Consider the following 21,169-nt stretch of genomic DNA (forward strand, 5'->3'; position numbering starts at 1 on the left):
CCATCTCTGCTTTCTACATTAGGTCTGTAACATTTTTTGCATCTTCTATATCTTTCACTCCATGACCACCATTACATTGTAAGCCACCAGCATGTCTTACCTGGACCACTGCCATACCTCTGGCTTGTGTTCCATCTCTGCATGTGCCTGTGTCCTCTGCTACACCATCCTACTACTGAGAGGCCTATTAGAAACATAACTGGACATTCTGCTCTCCCTTATATAACCTGTGAATTAAAAAAAAATACTACATTAGGATAAAACTTTGAAGATTAAAATGTGAAAACTGTCATACTCCTACCTCACTGTGCTCTAGCAATCATGATTGTCAAGTGTGCAGTGTACTCTTGGGCTGTGGAATCTTCCCACATATCTAGAATCTCACCCTCTGCTGGCTTTCTTTTCCCTCATCACAGCCTTCTTATATCTGTATGACTTATCCTAATCTGAGAACTTTGACAATTATCTTTTCCCAGAACTAGTTCATAGCCTTCAAGGTGGTGGAGTGTTTTTGGTTTTTTTTTGCTCTAATTATCACTATTATAATCAGTGTGCTAGACATCAGAAGAACTTCTTCATGGGAAATTGAAAATAGAGGTTAATTCCATCTTGCAGATATTGCTACAGACCATAAATCATGATTTTACTGGAAGAAAAGGTAGAATCTGTTTGCATTTCTGCATATGAGTTTACTGTTAGAGTCTGCAGTCTCACCTGTGTCACCTTTGTGTACTGTGTGGAATAACTGACTTCCCCAGTGTTCTTGCCAAGCCCTTTGCATCAGATCCATAATCTAGTTGGTAATGGGTGAGAGAGTGTGGTTTTGGTGTGGTTGCTTTGTGTATCTTGAAATGTCACTTCCTCAGTTTTGTAGCAACTCCTCTTGATTACTTGAGATTTTACTAATATGTCTTTATGTATCTTATGTTACAGACTATTCAGACTATGAAGACAGTTCCCTAGAATTTTTGGAAAGGTGCTCTTCTCCACTAACTCGATCTTCTGGGAGTTCTCTGGCTCCACGAAGCATGTTTACGGAGAAAACTACAACTTATCAGTACCCAAGGGCCATTCTGTCCGTTGACCTTAGTGGTGAAAGTATGTGTAAACATGTAATGGTTAAAATGAAATTAAGATTCCTAAATGTGGAGCTGAAAATAAACCTATTTCACTGAATGACCACTCACATAAGACCCAGTTTACAAAGTTGTTACTTAATAGAAAAATCTCAATATTAAAAAATATGAGCTACATTCTATGTAAAGTAAAAATTGGTTTGGTGGTGGGAAAAGATGTTATAAAATTAATATCAATACCCACTATAATTCCATTCTCCTATTCGTGTTTTTAATATATTCTTACATTTTTCTCTACCAACTTATAAAGTACAAGTGTTATCCACATTTTACAGATTAAACAGAGTTGTTAAGTTAAGTAGCCTATAGCTTCTTTATTATGAGAGTTAAGATTCACACTCCAAAGATAATACTTTCCTACCAATATTGCCATAATCTTAGAAATGTACTTTGAGCTGGTAGTTCACACCTATAATTCTAGCTTACTCAGGTGGCTGAGATCTGAGGGTTGAGGTTGAAAGCCAGCCTGGGCAGGAAAGTCCATGAAACTCTTTTCTCCAATAAACAACTCAGAAAAAGCCAGAAGTAGCACTGTGGCTCAAGTGGTAGAGCACCAGCCTTGAGCACAAAGAAGCTCAGGGATAGTACCTAGGCCCTGAGTTCTAGACCCAAGACTAGCAAAAAAAGAAAAGAAAATGTACTTTGAATTGCCACTCACAGATATTTCTATAACAGATCTGGGATTATGGTCTGGTTAGTATGTAAATCAGACACAAGAATTACACACCTTTACAAAAACAAAAGACTGTCAGGCTGATAAGGGCCTAGAGTTGGAATCCATCAAATGGTTCTTGGGAGTCTAGCCATCAGGCTATATTGCAGTGGAAGGAATTAGGTACTCTTCCATTTCTCATACTGTGTACAATAGGAGCAGAGATTCTCTCAGCTTTGAACACCGAGGGAAAGCTTGAGAGCAGAACTCTAATGCAGTACAGACCAGAGTCAGGAAATGAGGAAGAAAGGACTAGGTCTTCATCTTTGGGAAAGCCCTAGGATCTTCCTGGGCTGGGCTTACTCTTTCTTTGCCCTTCTGAGTTCTTGCGATGGAAGATTATAGCTTCTGTTTTATTTTGCACTATTACTGCATGCTCTCTTCCAGGACTAACTCATCCCTGAGATCACTAAAGGGAAGAATGTTTTCTTTACTGTGAAACACATTGCACCTTTGAAATTTTAATTTTTTTGGGGGGGGGGTCTGGTCGTGGGGCCTGAACTCTGGGGCCTGGGCGCTGTCCCTCAGCTCTTCAGCTCAAGGCTAGCGCTCTACCACTTGAGCCACAGCGCCACTTCCAGCTTTTTTCTTTTTGCTTATGTGGTGCTGAGGAATTGAACCCAGGGCCTCAGGAATGCAAGGCAAGAGCTCTACCACTGAGCCACCTTCCCAGCCCCTGAAATTTTAATTTTTGTAAGTTTGAGGTGAGGGGGGAAAAGATTAACAAAAAGTTTCTTGCTTCCTTCTGTTCTCTTTTTCTAAGAGACACTCCTCCCCACTTTTCCCCATTTGGCCACTGGTTCTTAATTGAACCAAGTGGTCTATGTTATGGTTCCTTTAAAATACAGCAGTCCTGTGTCCTACCACAGAACACAATTAATTGACATTTCTGTGGAGATCTTGTCAAGATACAGCTTCTATGTGATTCTGTGGCATTGCCTTAAGAACATTCATAGTATTAGACTATATCTGGGCTAGCCACGGGGCTAGAGTAAGAATGCTTGAGACAGTGAAAAGAGTTATACATATATACCCTTGATTCTTTCTTGTCTTGGCTCTGCCCTTCTGACCAAGTGCTAGAGTAGGAGAAAGAAAAATGTTAGAAGGAAAAAAGTTAGCATGTATCAAACCAGCCAACGAACTCATCTAAGCACATTTCCTGTATCTTCCCTCAGAATTGCTTATTTCTAACATGCACCCAGGTGATGTTAAGGTTGTTGAATTTGAGAGTCAGTTTGAGAACGCTGGCTAGGAAATTGGTAATGATAGTTTAGGAGATAGGGCTAGAGGTTCAAAAGTACCAGTGTCCTTGTGATACCCAATTAGAGCCTTGTCCGTATAGTAAGAATATTCTTGATTTACTTTTCAGGTACAACTTTTAACCCAGTGACCAATTTTCTCAGCTCCCAAAACTTAGCCAGTGGTTGTGAGTTAAATGTGTGCTTATATTCTAAAATCTTATTTATACACTTAATTCCTTCCAGTGATATAGTTTTAATTAAGTCCAGCTATGTATATGACTGTCATTCACTTAATATCACATATATGTTGCAACAGTTTCTAAAACTGTTTATCTACTGCATACGTTCACAGCTGTAATCCCATCTATTTGGGAGGTGGAAATTAGTAGGATTATAGTTCAAGGCCAGCCTGCACAAAAATAAGACCCATTTCAAACAACAAATAAGTGTGATGCTTGATAATGGCTGTCCCAGATTTGTGGGAAATACAGGTTGGAGAATCATCATAGTCTGAGGCTAGCCTTGAGCAAAAACATTAGGCTATTTGGAAAACTACCTAAAGCAAAAGTTGCTTGAAAGTATGAATCAAATGGTAGAGTGCCTGCCTAACAAGTACAGAGCCCTGAGTTCAAGCCCCAGTATTGCCTAAAAAATAAAAAATGAATATTTTATCAATATTCTAATCTACTCTTTTATTTTTTTTATTTTTATTTTTGGATCAGGTCGTGGGGCCTGAACTCTGGGCCTGGGCGCTGTCCCTCAGCTCTTCAGCTCAAGGCTAGCGCTCTACCACTTGAGCCACAGCACCACTTCTGGCTTTTTTCTTTTTGCTTATGTGGTGCTGAGGAATCAAACCCAGGGCCTCAGGCATGCAAGGCAAGAGCTCTACCACTGAGCCACCTTCCCAGCCCCTAATCTACTCTTTTAAAACATAAACTTGTATTAAGAAAATCCCAAGAGAAAATACTAGTTTTGGATTTAAGCCAGCAAGATTATTGATTGATGAAAATTTCAAAATAAATATAATATTTGGAGTATTAGAAGAATTTTCTGTATACACGTGGTTTACTTCTGATTCTTTGACTATGTAAAGGCATTTTGCTACCATTATCTCATTTCTACTGCCTTTATCCAATATATCCTAAGACCTCAATGAGGATATTTTTCTTCAAAACATAAATTTTATTTATTTTTTTATTTTTTTATTTTTTGGGTCCGGTTGTGGGACCTGAACTCTGGGCTTGGGCGCTGTCCCTCAGCTCTTCAGCTCAAGGCTAGCGCTCTTCCACTTGAGCCACAGCGCCACTTCTGGCTTTTTTCTTTTTGCTTATGTGGTGCCGAGGAATGGAATCCAGGGCCTCTTGCATGCAAGGCAAGCGCTCTACCACTGAGCCACCTTCCCAGCCCCCAAAACATAAATTTTAATAAGTCAAAACTAAAGCATTGGAAAGCACTGAGTCCTAGAAACTGATAGAAGGAATACTAAGAAATACTGTGTTTTATTTTTGGTGGTGTAGGGGATTGAGATTGTCTCAGTGTACTAAATGTACATCTCCTGAAGGATTATGTAGCTCTATAGTCAATATTTAAAGTATAAATAACATAATCTTCTGTAGTTTAAATGATGCCAATTTATATCTAATCTGATTAAATCTAAAAACTTTGTCTCATCTTCCTTACCTCTTCCACTCATACTGTGGATGACTAAATATATGCCAAGCCTCTTTCTCTTAGCATGCAGTTTATCAAAATTAAAGTGTTAAAAAAAAAAACTCCTTAGGGAACTCCTGGCCCTGGGATAAGAGTACTGATGAATTAAGAACAAATATTATGAGTCTGTTATATTTAAAAAGAATGAGGCTGTCAGTATTTAGTTGGCTTTTATACTACCTGGCAGTGTTATTCATTCAACTTATGAATCTCCTATTGAAAGTGCTCAGTCAGTGCCTGGTGTATATGTTGTTGGTGGTTTTTGCTCCTACTGGTGCTCTTCATATTATAGTAAGTATTATGTCCTAGGGAAGCTCTTTCACTTCTTTGAAGTTGTTAATCTCTGCAGCCAGAAAAGCGCTACTATTTGTGAATGATTGATCATAAGGAAAACATTTGTGAAAGTTTACAGGAAATACAGATTTTAATAGTTCCTAAAGCACTAGCCATAATCTATGTAACTTAGTGTTCATTACAATGATGTATGCACTAGGATAGAAAAGAGAATTACCTAAGCCTCTGTTTCTTTCTCTGGAGACATATTTTATTAGCATCAGTCTTCCCCCTGTTAAAATGATTAATACCTTACAGTCACTCTTCATAGCTCCTCTCTTTCTGAAAAATGACATAAGAAATTGAAAACTGTACTGAGTGTCCTTTCCATGTATCCTCTAGACTTATCAGATATGGAGTTCCTAGATGACTCTTCAACAGAGAGTTTGCTTCTGAGTGGGGATGAGTACAATCAGGATTTTGATTCAACCAATTTTGAGGAATCTCAGGATGAAGATGATGCTCTTAATGAAATTGTACGATGTATTTGTGAAATGGATGAAGAGAATGGCTTCATGATCCAGGTAGTCCCAGATTATTTCAGTGCTCAGCAGGTGCATCTGATGCCCTCCCCTTTGTACTAGCCATCACATCAAAGCCACAGCTTTTAGATTGCTACAGGATATTTAGATTGAGGCCTCCATGATGAAATTCTTAGACATAAAGTGGGCCAACCTTTACTTGTAAGAGTGAAATCACAGTAGTCTTTCTCTTACTGATCTGATCCATGTTGTGCAACAATTTGTATGTAGTCACCCTCCAGTGAGCGGAAATTGAAAAAGTTGTTTTCTCAAAGAAGGGAAAACTTGTTGTAAGGGTTAACATCCTTCCCTTGTAGGAAAGGCATCTCTAGTAAAAAAAAAAAAAAAAAGGGGGGGGGGAACTAACTTGTGTTTTGGAATGACACAGTGGAAGATTTGGAGATACTGGTTACAGGAATAAAGAAAAGGTAATCTTGTTTGTGAGAGGTGTTCTCAGATAAGGGAACTGCAGATCTATAGTTTCAGCTAGCAAATAGACTTTAAGAGGTCATTTCTATAGGCAACAGTTCAATGCTTTAAGAAAACATGATAATAAAGTGTTTTTAAGAGAATGTGGTGTTCTAAAAACAGTGGTAACAACAGAAATCAATAGAGGAGGGGAATTCTGGCATTTTATAACCTAAGTAATTTATTAAAGCATATCTTAAATCATGACTTGCTTTTGTTATTTGCATAGGAGTTGAACTGTCAGTGTCAAGAAAGCAAGCCAGCTAATTAGAAGGCAGGGCGTTGACCCTTGCTGGGGAGTGGGGACCCATTGCAGACAACACCGTATGTGTCTTCTGTTCTCTGGCAGTGTGAAGAGTGTCTGTGCTGGCAGCACAGCGTGTGCATGGGGCTGCTGGAGGAGAGCATTCCGGAGCAGTATATCTGCTACATCTGCCGAGACCCTCCAGGTAAGCCCTCTGCGCTGGGCTGTATATTTTGTATGTGCTGATGGCTGGTGATATTCAAGACCCACCACAGAAGGCAGTGCTACTTCTTGCTTAGTTATACTTCACTTTTTTTTTTTTTTTTACTACAAATACGTTCTCACTGTTACAGTTTTATATTAATGATTAAACAAACAAATATTCACTAAGCATTAATGTACCAACACAGTCACCTCTCATTACTGAAAGAGAAAATATGGTTTTTTTCCTGTCAAAGAACTAGCTTTTGTCTATCTCTGTGTAGTAGTTTCAACTAAGCTTATTTATGGTGATTTGAATGGACTGGTAGTCTACACTTGTATTCTCCTGATACGATTTTAAAGAAGTTTCTGGTAGTGCTACATATCCAGCTCACTTCAGATCAGTGATAATCATAGAATATCTTATGCTACTGGCACTGAAAGCTGTGTGCTGTGGGTCGAGGGGAAGCAGTAGTCTAGCTGACTGAGGTAGAACAAGATTATTGACTTCTGGTCTATTGTATCTTCCCCATGCCTCGAGAATCTTTAAGAAGCAAGTTTCTTATATATAATTTCTGCCAAAAACCAGAAAACAAGTTATTTCTAATAAAAGGCAAATTGATTGTATACCTATGAAAGAAAAACAAGAAAAAATAGAAGCAAGGGAAGTTTCTGACCTACATGTAGACACTTGTTTCTTCAGTCACCAGCATATATTGTAGAAATATGCTATTCACTGTGCTTATTCGGTAAAAAAAATGTGGACACTCATCCAGTAGCATTTGTGGATACTTTTTATTTGCCCTCCATTGTGGAAAAGTGAATGATTCAAACGAACTATGCCCCATAGTAGGGACACAGACACAGAGTTTCTAATGGTAATAGGATCTAATTTGTGTTTCACACTGAGTCTGTTGGATGATAGAGGATCCTTTGAAATCATAGCTATGTAAATGATGTTCCTATTTGCTCAACTCCATTTCATCTGAAGACATAGTACTTAAAGAAGAAACCCTGTAATATTTGTTCAGCCTTTTTAGCATTTTACAAGACAAGTGACTGATAAACTGAAAGCAAGAATCAGTTTCCTTTGTGGGTCTGTCTGCCTCTGACCACATCCTAAATGGAGCTGCTCCTCCTTAAGTAGGCTGACATATGGGCCATGTGGAAGGATCCTTTTCTCAGCATTGCTCCATCCAACATTGTCTTACTTTGGTTGTAAATGCACTCGTAGCTTCAAAACTTGCTTTACTCTATGAGAAACAGTGGAAGGGATACCTGAACAAGTAGCATCCTTTGTGACTTTAATGTCAACTTCATTACAGGTCAGAGGTGGAGTGCAAAATACCGTTATGATAAGGACTGGTTGAATAATGGGAGAATGTGCGGGTTATCATTTTTAAAAGAAAATTACTCTCATCTCAATGCCAAAAAGATAGTTTCCACACATCATCTGCTTGCTGATGTGTATGGTGTGACAGAAGTGCTTCACGGGTTACAGCTGAAGATCGGAATTCTAAAGTAAGTGAAGGGCTGGGGAGGGCCATGTGTTCATACACATTTGGATAAAAATCAACTAGACATAAATATGAAAACAAAAATATTTAAAGTGGCATTTGAAGACCTAGTGTTGATATTTCTACTTTTCAAAAGGGCAGATGAGTTAATTTTTAAATGACTAGGTTTGCCAGCTTGTAGCCATTAGGTGAGCATGGTTAAAGATTGATAACACATCTACCAGTTTAGTTCTAGTCTTATATACTCACCAGGTACAGAAAATTAGGTGTAGTTGCTGTGGTGAACCTGTGTCTTCTGTGATGAGGAAACAAGAGGGATTCTAGAAAAAGTGAATATTTTCTTTGTTAGGTAGATTCAATCCTGGGGTCCAATTGCATTTAGTCCCAAACACATTTCCCTTGAAGAAAATGTAGAGCAAGCCTTCTTTTACTACGATATCAAAATGTTACTCCAGGCTTTGCTTGTAATTCCTGATAATGCCTAACCATAATAACTTCTTGTTTATAATCCAGGCTACTTGGGGTGGATCCAGGTTTGAGGTCAGTTAGCCAAAAAGTTAGCAAGATTCAACAAACAAAGCAGGCATGGTGGTTCAAATCCATAATTCTGGCTATGTGGGAAGCATTGAGATCTGAGGCCAACCCAGGCAAAAAGATACATTGCACTTTATGAGAAATAACCTAAAGCCTGAGAGATGGAATTATAGATCAAGTTGTAGAGTGTTTGCCTTGAAAATTTAAGACCCTGAATTCAAACCTCAGTACCAACAAAAATACAAATAAAAAAATGAAAAGTTCTTCACAAGATTTTCTTCCTTTGAACTCCCTCATCCAGAAGCTTGGCCTTTTTCCCTCCTGTCTGCTTTCCTGAGTCTCCACATTGTTCCCTTGAAGTTGTTGTCTCCCTCTCCTTTGTTCCCTCCTCCCAGAAGTACTGTCTCAGCCCTTCAATCCCCTGGGGCTCCAGTCTTTTGCTTTTCCAATATATTCTTTATTCAGTTGCTAGTATGATTTTAGTGAAAGATAGAAATGAGATTGTTTCTTTTAGTATCATAGTCTTCCTGTTGTCTAGTGAACAAAGTCTGAGCTCTCTAGCATGCACTCTGTGTCCTATCCTAAGTATTTTGCTGGCACACCTTCCCTCCTAAACATTTTCCTCAAATGTCCAGCTATAGCAATGCATGAGGCATGCTTTCTTGTAAGACAGGATTTTACTCAAAGCCATGCATACCCTTCCACTATTGGCTTAACTAGCAGATAAATTTGCACTGCCTCTTGCCCAACTGAATGTGACCTGGCTAGTTGGGAAGTTCCATGCATACTGAGAGTGCACTCAGCTTTTTTATTGCCTGTCTCCTCCAGGTGAACCACAGATTTCTTCTAGCATTTTATCCCTAGTTTGCTATATAAGAGTAAGTACTTAAGAACTGGTTAAGTGAACTTTGTTTTCATTGTATAGATTTCTTTGTTAAAAGGCCATGTAAGCTGGGTACTCGTGGCTCACACCTATGATTCTAGTTACTCAGGAGAGATCTGAAGATGGTTCAAAGCTAGCCCAGGCAAAAATCGTCCTTCCAATTAACCAAAGAGCCAGAAGTGGAGGCTTGGCTCAAGTGGTAGAACATTAACCATAATAGAAAAAAAAAATCAAAACAAAACAGGGGAGGGCCAGGTGCCAGTGGCTCACACCTTTAATCCTAGTTACTCAGGAGGCCAAGATATAAGGATCACGACTGAAAGCCAGCCTGGGCAGAAAAGTCTGTGAAACTCTTTAAACTACTGAGAAAAAGCTGGAAGTGGCATTGTGGCTCAAGTGGTAGAATGTTAGCCTTGAGCATAAAGGGGCTTGGACAGTGCCCAGGCCTTGAGTTCAAGCCCTAGGATCAGCAAAACAGAAAAAAACAACAGTGGAGGAGAAGGCAAGTTCCTGGGTTCAAATTCCAATACTGGTCAAAAAACAAAAACAAAATAGGCCATGTAAATGATAAGACCTAAAGGAATGGCTTAATATATCAGTTCTTTTTTAAAAATGATTAAAACCCAATTTGTCTTCCTTCTAGTTATCAGTACGAGTTTCTCTGCATTTATTATTATACTAAGAATATTTTAGCTTCATCATTTCTGCCTGTGTGCCTACAGGCCTTCCTTATATTAATATTTCTAGTAGTAATAGGCATTATTATGGATACTTCATGAAACTGGTATTTTGTGGAGATTTAAATTAATCCTTACAATAATCAGTAAAAATAAACCTTGCTTTAAGGTAAATAGTTAAGCAGCTTCTGTCACCTATCCTTGCTCCTCAGAGGGAATAGCAATATTTACTTGCTGCATTATTAAAATCCATCTTTTTTGCTACCATTCCTTCTACTGATTGAGAATTTTAAATGAGCATTTTCTAGTTAATTATTAAATTATTAGAGATAGTGACTTAAATGGTAAAATGATGGCTTTGCATAAAAAAAGCCAAGCAAGTGCACAAAGCCCTGAGTTCAAGCTCCAGTATTAGCACAAAAAGAAAAAATAATCTATTGAGAGCCAGATGTGGTGGCATGCACATATAATCCTTGCACTAGAGATGGTGCAGCAGGAAGATCGTAAGTTTGAGTCTGGTCTGAGCTATATATCAAGAGCTACATGTCAAGTGCTGATGCTGATGCTGATGATAATAGTACAAGAGTCTAAAAGGGGACACAGTGGAAGAAGAATGAGGAAATGAGGCTATTGGAAGTAAAGAGGATAGAAATGAAATGTATTACACACACACACACACACACACACACACACACACACACACGCACGCACGCACGCACGCACGCACGCACGCGCAAAAATGACTTAATGAAAACCACCAAACACTGTTTGAAAAAGTGGAGGATGGATAGGACAAATGAACTGATCAAATGATCTTGCTCAAAATCACTAGACATCTATGGAATCATCACAGTGGAACTTCATTGTACTGTTAATGTATGTTAATAAAAGTAGTTAATCTGGAACTGGGCACCTGTGGCTCATGCCTGTAATAGTAGCTACTCAGGAGGCTGAGGTCTAAGGATCGTGGTTCAAAGCCAGCCTGAGTAGGAAAGTCCATGAGACTCTAATCTCCAATAATCCACCAGAAAACCGGAAGTGGTACTGTGGCTCAAGTGGTAGAGTGCTCACGTTGAGCTGAAGAGCTCAAGGACAGTGCCCAGGCCAAGAGTTCAAGCCCCCTGACCACCAACAACAACAACAAAAATTAATCTGGGGAAAAAAGACTATGTCTCACAAGCAAAATAAATAGAAATCTAAAAGATAATTTATAATTTCAGAAAAAAATGCATGTTTAGTACTAGAAGAAAAATAATTTGACTCAAATTTAGGCGGTACTAATATACAAACATTATGAGCCTTTAGAAAGTTTTATGGGGATGTGAGGGCAATCTGGCTGCTACATCTGTCACCCCAGTGATCTCCAGAGTTAGTTGGTTCGGCTGATCTGGCTGGCGAGGCGAGGGTCCCCTTCCTCCCTCACCACTCCATGTGCATCCCTCCCACAGCTGAGTGCTCTATCAAAGAGAACTGTCCCTCATAGAGGTGGACTGGTCTTTGCTCAGAGGTATACGAGTAGCTGTGCTCCCCTGCTAGAACCTCCAAACAAGCTCTCAAGAAAAGTTTATGCTTCTCAAATACCTTTATTCACTTAAGCTCTGATGGAGTCATGCTTTTCCACTTAGTTAAGAGTTGTCATGACTGCTCAGTTAACTGCACAGTATTGTGCTCACTTGTTTAGTGAAGATGAGTTAAATAGACATTACCATAGACCCATGGTGAGGTGTGAATAGTATACGCCCTTTGGAAGCCAGTTATACAGTACAATTAGAAATACATGCTGCTCAGCAGTTCCAAATCTATAAATGTATTTGGGTACGTGCAAGCAGATATGCCTATCATTGGACAATTGGTTAGCTAAATCAGATGGGTAAGTAATAAGTACTATTCGGCCACTTCAGTATAAGTAAGGGAAAGCTGTATGTACTTGGTGGTAAGGTGTCCATAACATATATATATATATATAGTAGTCCCAACTGTATAAGAAAGCATGGATGCTCATCTATTCAAAAGTAATTTTATGTATATACAAATGTCTGGACTATCAGACCTCATTAATGATTGCCATGCAGGAGGAGAGGTTTGATTTCTCTCTGTCTATACTTGGAATTTTTTTTTTTTTTTGTCAGTCGTGGGGCTTGAACTCTGGGCTTAGGCACTATCCCTGCACTCTTCAGCTCAAGGCGAGCGCTCTGTCACTTGAGCCACAACACCACTTCTAGTTTTCTAGTGGCTTATTGGAGATAAGAGTCTCACGGACTTTCCTGCCCCGGCTGGCTTTCAACTGCCATCTCAGATCTCAGTCTTCTGAGTAGCTAGGATTACAGGTGTGAGCCACAGGTGTCTGGCTTATTCTTGGAATTCTTTTATCACAAGTTTTTGCTTTTTCATTGAGTAAATATCTTTAAATTGCACACGTAAATATTTTTGTATCATATATAAAATTTATAGAAAATATAAGTATGACGTGACAACATTAATGATCAATAGAAGTATGTTCATTATTGCTCTTGTGGGTATTATTTCTTTAAAATTGAGAGAATCTGATTTTGGATGAAACACTGGAGTGAGTTAGCTTAAAGAAAATCTTTTCTCTTGTCATGGCTCCTAACCTCCTGCTAACTTGGACTTGAAATTTATTATGGTCTTAAGTTTGTACCAGGTTTGTTTTGTTTTATTTATGTTTTCCTTTACTTCTCTTTCTTCACTTTTGTTTTAAGGAATAAACATCATCCTGACCTTCACCTGTGGGCTTGTTCTGGGAAACGAAAGGACCAAGATCAAATAATAGCTGGAGTGGAGAAAAAAATCACAGTTCAAGACACAGCTAATTTAGAAGAAAAGAAACATGTACAAAACCATAAAGAGCCACCTCGTTTTCCCTTGAGAATGGAAGGAACTTACATAACAAGCGAGCACAGCTATCAAAAGCCACAAAGTTTTGGTCAGGACCACAAATCTCTTGTAGATCCTGGGAGCTCTGATGACGATGTTAGCAGTTTTGAAGAAGAGCAAGAATTCTACCTGGGAGCTACAAGACATTCCCAGTATTCAGCAAAAGAGCATGGAATGTCAGAAAAGGTAAAACAGGTTCATCTGGAACAACAGATGGAAAGTATATAATACTAAACTGCATAAAGCAGTACTTGTAAAAGACACATATTCTTTGTTCTGCTCAAAAATTCCATCCATTTAAACATTAGTTTCACCTAATTCAGAATTGGTATAATTTAAAAAAATGGTTACACTAATAAAAGTTTGAATGTTATGAGCATACTTAAATGCCTCTAAAAACTAGTGAGGTACCTTGTATTCCAGATGAAAGTGTCTATGTGAAAGAATATGAAAATAAGTATGGTTATAATAATGCCTTTTTAATGTATTTTAGACAACATAACACTTTACTTTATCTTTTAAATAACAGCATATTTGTAAGTGCACATTAATTCCGTATATAAGAAGCTGAATTTCTTGTGCATATTGAATATCTGTAAATATTGTTTCCTATTTGTTGAGATTACCTTTGGTAAGTTGAGTCTTTTATTTTCTATTTATTTTCAATTACCATGGCCACTTTAAAATTATTTTCCAAGTAACTGTTACAGGTAAGGATATAACAATTTGAAAAGCTGTTATGAAAGTTGTTTCAAATATTTGTTGTCAAATTAGTATACCTCCAATGATTTATTTAATGCAAATGCAAGTTCTCTATATGTGTGTAGCAGCGTGTGTGTGTGTGTGTGTGTGTGTGTGTGTGTGTGTGTGTGTGTGTGTGTGTGTGTGTGTGTGTGTGTGTGTGTGTGTGTGTGTGTGTGTGTGTGTGTGTGTGTGTGTGTGTGTGTGTGTGTGTGTGTGTGTGTTTTGTCAGCTGTGGGGCCCGAACTCTGGGGCCTGGGTGTTGTACAACTTGAGCCACAGCACCATTTCCAGTTTTCTGTTGGTTAATTGTAGGTAAGAGTCTCACAGACATTCCTCCCCAGGCTGTCTTTGAACTATGATCTCAGCCTCCTGAGTAGCTAGAATGACAGGCATAAGCTTGCACAGCTTGCACTCTTGAAGCTTTTAGACTAGATACTTTAGATACTTACCATATCTTCTTGATGTAACTACAAGAGTAAAGCCCACTCTTTTGTGAACTAGACTTTGTATTGGTATTCAACAGTTCTTTTGTTTTTCCATTACTTGGCCCTTACTTCATTAATGTTACCAGTTGAAATTACTTGAAGAAGGAAATGTTCCAAATTGGCCCATTAGAGCAAAATAGGATTATTGACTTAATTCATCAAGCATCATTGAAACACATAGGCTTTGTAGAGGGAGAAATGTACTTTAAAGGACCACTGCATGTAATTTGATTATGTACCTGAACTTTTCTTTAAAGACATCCTTAGGAATCAAATTGTATTGCACAGATTATAGTGGGTAATGAGGTTTTTTAATGTACCTTTCCCTGTTGACATTGCTTTTCAACCAATTTAGTATGTTTTGTTTTTTCTACTGGTCTTGTGAAGAAGAACCCAACTTTAGGAAATAAGGCGTCTGTTTATAATGATAAAAGAGGCACTGAAGACCCAGGAGACTCACATCTTCAGTGGCAGCTCAATCTCCTCACACACATAGAAAATGTGCAGAATGAAGTCACCAGCAGGATGGACCTCATAGAAAAAGAAATGGATGGTAATTTAACAGAGAACTAAGATGCAGTTAATAGAGTATGTTCAATGCCATTGCAAAGATGAAAAGTATAGCTTATCTCCATAACTACAGAGCCTTCCCTCTCCCTTTGCACTATATTAGCCCATATAGGGTCTTTTAGGCTCAAGGCAGAGTAATTGGGTATTATCTTAATGTTTATTTTTGTGAGATGGATATTTATTAAAAACTGCTTATCACCTGCCAAGCTCAATACACAACATTTACTGAATATTTATAGTTTTATTGAGCCATTATCTCTCAGGAAATCAGCATAACAAGTATAAGCACATTTGACAGATGAGGGAAAATATGGTGAACATATGGTTTTACTGTGGATAGTATTGGGTACATGGAATTGAACAGCTTCCCGAGTTAAATAGCTAAGCCTTATGTTTGCATACAGATTTTCTAATGTATCATAATAGTATCATAAAAAATTACCATTACTTAGGAACTCGAAATTTAAGCAAGACAAATTTTATATCTGAGAAATCAGAATAAATTCTTTTATTCGTTTTGACTCTTGTGTTCTTACCTTCCTTCTCTATTGTTCTGGTAAGAGCATGGAACACCTCACCACTTCTCCGAGGTTGAACTCCTGCCTTCTTTATCCCCCATGATGATGGTACACCCTTGCAGAAGCATGTTCCACTGGGGTTTTATCTTGGTTATAGGGTTATTTTATTGTCTGATGTAAATTTTTGAAGAAATAAAATATAGCCTGACTTGGTTCCATATTTTCAAAGGAGACAATAAAACTAGAATTTTAATGTACATACATTTAAAAAAAAGTGATAGTGATGAAATAGTAAAGCTAAAAAGGTCAATAGAAATCACCACCTCTTTTGTGAAAAAGGAAGACCGGATAGAGGTGATTTAAAATACATTAGTAGAAAGCTTGGGTCAGACACAAGGAGCTGTTGTTTCTTATTCCTGAAAAAGAATAGAAGGAGAAATTAAAAATTAACTAATTTATATATAAAGGAAACATGGAGCTGATGATTTAGCCCAATTGTAGAGCACCTGTCCACTGAACACAGGGTTTCAGAATCAATTCCTAGCATTGAAAAACAAATTGGTAATGTCAGAGGGACTATGTTATATCACTGTGGAGTGGGTACAGACACCACTGAGACTTACACAAAATGGCTTGAGTATATTCGCCTTCTGAAGACAAAAGACATGAACTCTTGTCTCAGTCACTATTCCAACCTGCGAATGACACCATTTTCTAACCATTCTTCCAGAAATTATTTAAATGTGCTCTTCTCTTTCTTTTAGTTCTGGAAAGCTGGCTTGATTTTACCGGGGAGTTGGAGCCACCAGATCCTCTTGCAAGACTGCCCCAACTTAAACGTCACATAAAACAGCTCCTAATCGACATGGGCAAAGTACAGCAAATAGCAGCTCTTTGCTCTGTATGACAGTGGTGAACTTAGTGACAAGAGTATGGCTCTCCAGTCCAATCATTTTTATTATTCACATGATTACTAAGTGTGTACTTTAAAAAGCTTAGTGATGTTTGGTCATATACTGATTTGTAAGTCAATAAGAAGGCACCTTGAAAGAAAAAGAGCAACTTTATCAAGTGAATATTAAAAGTATAAGCAAGCTGCAAATAACAATGTTTTGTATGCCAAGGATCAGCGAAATAGAATTAGAATATAATCTATACTAAGGGGATCGAATTGGCAGGAATTTTGAATAGCTGCTTATATGAAATTGAAGATACCTGTACAAAGAAATATGGTGCGTTTCTATAGTTTTTATAGAAAGATCCATATTTATAAACCAGCATTTGGCCAAAATTAAAATTAATGGAAATTTAAATTCTGGAGAGTTCTACAAGGTTGCTCTAAGAACTGCCTTCTCAGCAGTTGAATCCAGCTGCACAGAAATTTAGGTTATTTAAACTTCCATAGGATCATGAGTTGTTTCTTGGGTGATGAATGTATTTAATCAGTAAACTGACAGTTTAGAAGTCTCACTTTTGAGAAAACAATTGTGGAATTCTTACTTCATTATGAATGTATTTTAAAAAAAACAAGCACCAAATAATTGGAATTTACTGCAGGCACTAAGCTTATTAAAAACAAACTAGCTTGCAGAAAGATCCCATGTGCCAAATGTTGATGCTGCTGCTGGACAGAGGATTTAAATATTGTGGGCATTCTCACACCCCGAGTCTTACATAATACCATGAGTCCATCTGAAGCCTTTTTGTCACATATATCACATATATAGTTAAATGGCAGTGTTCAGGTTCAACGTAACTGTTTGATCCTGGATATGCTTGGTGTTTGCCTTCAGAAAAAAAAATATAAATAACCTCAGCTGGGATGAGGAGTGAAAAATATATCAAATAATTTGTGGCTGTGGATTTTTTTAACTGCTAGCTAGTAGTGGAATACTGGAAAAGGTTCATTTCAGAAGATGAATTTTATTTTTGAATAATATACATGCACTCAGACTTTTAGCTTTGATCGCAAATGAACAGATTTTCTGAAACCAAAGGCAACTAAGTTGCTGTCTTAGCTCTTGCTGGATTTTGAGCCTAGGTCCTACTGTCTGCCAGTCCTCACATGAGTTGTGTGTGCCCCCAGTGCTACATAAGCAGGTATGCGAAAGTGTGTATGCTTGTTTTAAACACTCAACATGTACATAACCAACACATATTTATATTACACATATCTAGTTTTATTACTATAGACTCTACAAATTGGTGGTTAACATGAAATGTTGCCTTTTAACAGACTTTTTAAAAATTAAAAATGTATGTACAGGTTTTGACATTTTTGAGATTGTTAAGAGGAGGCCATTTGATGACATATAACACTTGAATATTTTATGCCTCATTCTGTTTATCAGTTCTAGCAATCTGTAAATGCATTTCAGAACTGGTAGACAGAGAACTTGAATTTATCTTTGATAAGAATTCATGCCACTGTACATTCAGATATTATTTAAATTTGCAAACACACTGTTCTATATGTAAGGTACTGTATGTAAAATTTTATTAAAACTATTCCTCATATCCTAAAATTTCATCTTGCCTTTTTGCGGCCTTATGTTTTAATGTAAAGATTAAAAGAATGTGCAAAGAAGTCCAGTTTTATTGCCTTTGAGATTCTCCAACTTGACAAATGTGCCAAAGATAACCATAAATATAATCCTATGTATTTACTTGTGATGCGTTAACTTTGTCAAAAATTTATTGGTGAATGAAAAGCTTTAGCAGAGGTCATATTGTGGGTAGCTGCTTAAATTTTCATATTAAAATACAAAAATAGTGCCTATATTCCATGTGTGGAGTAAATTTGCCAATGTCTGCTTCATGATTGATACTATAATCTTTCATTTGTGTTGAAAATAATGTATCTGGACATTGAATTTGTGTCTTCATTTTTACAGAAATGGAGAAGTAACATCCCTCACCTGGGAATAGTGGTGGTGTCTAGATTCTTGTCAGGAAGTCAGAAGACCTTTGCATCCCCATAGTACTCATCTCCCTCAGTTCTGGTGAACATGGTTAAAGTAATGCGCATTTGTTCTTGATGCCATCCTTAATTCAAAAGTCTGAAATCCTCCAAGGGCCAAAACTTTTGAGTGCTGAGAGGATAAGACCTCAAGTACAGGTTCATGGTCAAAATACAGGCTCATGAAGTTACCTCTACACAGCATGTTCACATTGTATATGAATCATGTAAATTTAAATCTCATACTTATGTTATATAAAGCAAAGATTCTGACTCCCTCCTAAAATTGTCAAATCCCAAGTATTTCTGGTCCCAAGTATTTCCAATAAGGATACTAAACTTGTGTTAATTGACTTAGCAACTAATAAATGGGACCTCCCATTGATGAATTGTTAAAAGTTTTGTTCTACTCCTATGTATGAATTGGAAATACAGTGTTTAACTTGAGATCTTTAAAGTACCTACTGGTTTATCTATGTGTACATATCCATTTAACATAGCTCATATCAGTAACTAGAGCCTTTTAGCAACTGAAGGAATGAACCGGCTTTGAGATTGAGGTATCACATAGGATTTTTTTCTTTTTAATTTAGAGGGTGTTTCTTTAAAAGATGGCATTTTATTTGCCATCCATACAGAATAGAATTTGAGCCTAGATGGGGAGGGATCCCTCTCAGTATATCACTGATAAATAGAATTTGTACTTTCTCTTATTTGTTTGTGATTTTATTGACTTATACTATGGGAGTAACATACTTTGTTGTTAAAGGAATTTAGGTATTATAATTTCAGGTAAAGCCTCTTTCCTAACAGATACTCTTTCAAGTGTTCAAACTTCACATGTTCAAAATGAACCATCCTGTTTCCCCTCCAGCAAACAGAATCTCCTGCCAGCGTCTCTTTGTTATCATCACGTCACCCTCCGAGCCCAGGCTTGATGTGTGCAGTCATTCCTCATATCCATTTCATCACCAGCTGTGGTGCCTCCTCAAGTACTGATTCTGGCTGCCTTACAACCCTTCTGGGAGCCACTGCTTTTCATAACACAACTCCATGGAAGTGTGAGGCATTCCTGTTCACCTCTGGTATTCTGTGTCTTCACTAAGTCTACATAATTATCACTGCCAGGACAGAAGATTAGCACTTACTGATTACCTGCTTTGTGCCTGCAGTAGCAAGATAGGTGAAAAGGCCCATTATTTTTATAATGAGGATGCTGAGATTTAGAAATACTTAGAAACACTGTGGATAAGACTTAAGTGGCAGCATCAGCATTTGACAGCATTTGAACCCTGTGCTTTTCAAAGTCATGGTTTTTTCTAGCATATGTGCTTTAGCTATTCCTATCATTTTAGTTTTCTGCAGTGGAAACTACTAATTCCTGTTGCAAACCATATTTGGTCTGTGTAATATGGATGTTATGCAGCTTACTTAGCCAGCTCTCAAATTCATGTAAACAGAACCTCACAAACAAGATACTCCCTTGTTTGTGTCTACATATCCAGAAAATCTGATCTTCAATTTCCTTTCCAAGAGAAGGAATCTATTCGGAAGGTTGCTTCTTAATAGTGTCTTGGATTGTACCAGGATATGGGGGAACTATTATCAATGAATAGTGAATGAATGAATGAGTGTGTGTGTGTGTGTGTGTGTGTGTGTGTGTGTGTGTGTGTGTGTGTGTGTGTGTGTGCAAGTGTGTAGTATAATGGAGCAGGCATGAGTTTTGCAATCTGTCCTTGAATTTTTATTCTGGCAGTTTACTGGCACTGTTCTCCCTGAGCTTTTGTTTTTGTTTGTAAAATGGGAATAATACTTTAGAAACTTGTTTTGAGAAATAAATAAAATGCCTAGAAACTCTTATTAAATAAACTGGAAATTCAATGAACTGAATGTCATCTGTTTACTAGTTATTAAGAAGGCTGGGGTGGACAAAGAATAAGATTGGTCTGTTAGCTAATCAAAGTTTCCCAGTGTGAATACAAGAACATGGCCAACCCAGGAAAGTAAGATGGATTTGTAGATGGAAATGTTTGGGGAAACAGATAATGTATATTAAAACAGCAATCTGTAAGTGATTTGTGAGCTTTCTAAAGAAGTATTGAGAAAATGCAATCCATTTCTGATACCTGTTTCCTTTTAATACTCTTTAAGGTAGAACTAGAGACAAGTCTTGAGTTTATTAGACAATCCAAGGCATTCAATGAGGGAGCAAAGGTAAGAAAGGAGAGGATTAAAAACTATACAATGTATCACTGAGATCATAGCTATGAACACTGGGGCTTTCATTCTTTCATTGGAAGTTTGTAATTTAAATAGTTGCAAAGGTTGTGGTTTCCAATTTACTCTATATTACTGAATTAGGTTTGCTTCTTTGAGGCTTTTTTGTTCAAGGGAGAAAAAATTGTGTAGATGTATGCCCTCTGTGCCCACCCCTTTCCAGAAATGCATGTACTATCCTCCCAGTGGAATGAGTCACAACGACACAGACAAATGAAAGGGACCTCACCTGGAAAGGAGGAAAAACAGATTTAGCTGGCAGGTTGTATATAAGGAAAAGTTTAAGGACACTATCACAGGTAGTATTTCTGTGAATGATCAAATATCAGTTGGAAATTGAAGTTAAATACCAATAGCATATTTAATGGCCTGAAAAATATGAACACTTAATGATAATTTTTACACACATAAGCTACACACAGAAAACAATGCTGACAATAAAGGTGACAAACGAATAGACATGACAATTATAGATCAGCAAATTCAATGTTTTTTTTATGTGTCAAATTGTTCTAATAGGCAGATGTAATGAAACCCTAGTTAA

General features: G+C 37.6%; 1 protein-coding gene across 14 annotated transcripts in view; it reads left to right on the forward strand.

Annotated features, from left to right (window-relative positions):
• Positions 1-20,218, forward strand: part of Phf20l1 (PHD finger protein 20 like 1) — an 86,993-nt gene extending 66,775 nt beyond the window's left edge. For 8 of the 14 annotated variants that reach the window (XM_069991427.1, XM_069991426.1, XM_069991428.1 and 5 more), the window contains 8 exons: positions 934-1,098; positions 5,475-5,656; positions 6,471-6,570; positions 7,892-8,087; positions 12,898-13,258; positions 14,689-14,854; positions 16,154-16,263; positions 19,223-20,218. In XM_069991427.1, the coding sequence (XP_069847528.1) occupies positions 934-1,098; positions 5,475-5,656; positions 6,471-6,570; positions 7,892-8,087; positions 12,898-13,258; positions 14,689-14,854; positions 16,154-16,263; positions 19,223-19,453 (1,511 nt within the window). In that variant the 3' untranslated portion in view covers positions 19,454-20,218. Of the gene's footprint in view, positions 1-933; positions 1,099-5,474; positions 5,657-6,470; positions 6,571-7,891; positions 8,088-12,897; positions 13,259-14,688; positions 14,855-16,153 lie in introns of all 14 variants that reach the window. The other 6 variants (XM_069991436.1, XM_069991437.1, XM_069991438.1 and 3 more) reach the window with 2 other exon arrangements.
• The last annotated feature ends 951 nt before the right edge of the window (positions 20,219-21,169 follow it).

This window comes from Dipodomys merriami, unplaced genomic scaffold (genome assembly GCF_024711535.1).
Source record: "Dipodomys merriami isolate MVZ:Mamm:240054 unplaced genomic scaffold, mDipMer1.0.p SCAF_4, whole genome shotgun sequence".
In the NCBI taxonomy this organism is placed as follows: Eukaryota; Metazoa; Chordata; class Mammalia; order Rodentia; family Heteromyidae; genus Dipodomys; species Dipodomys merriami.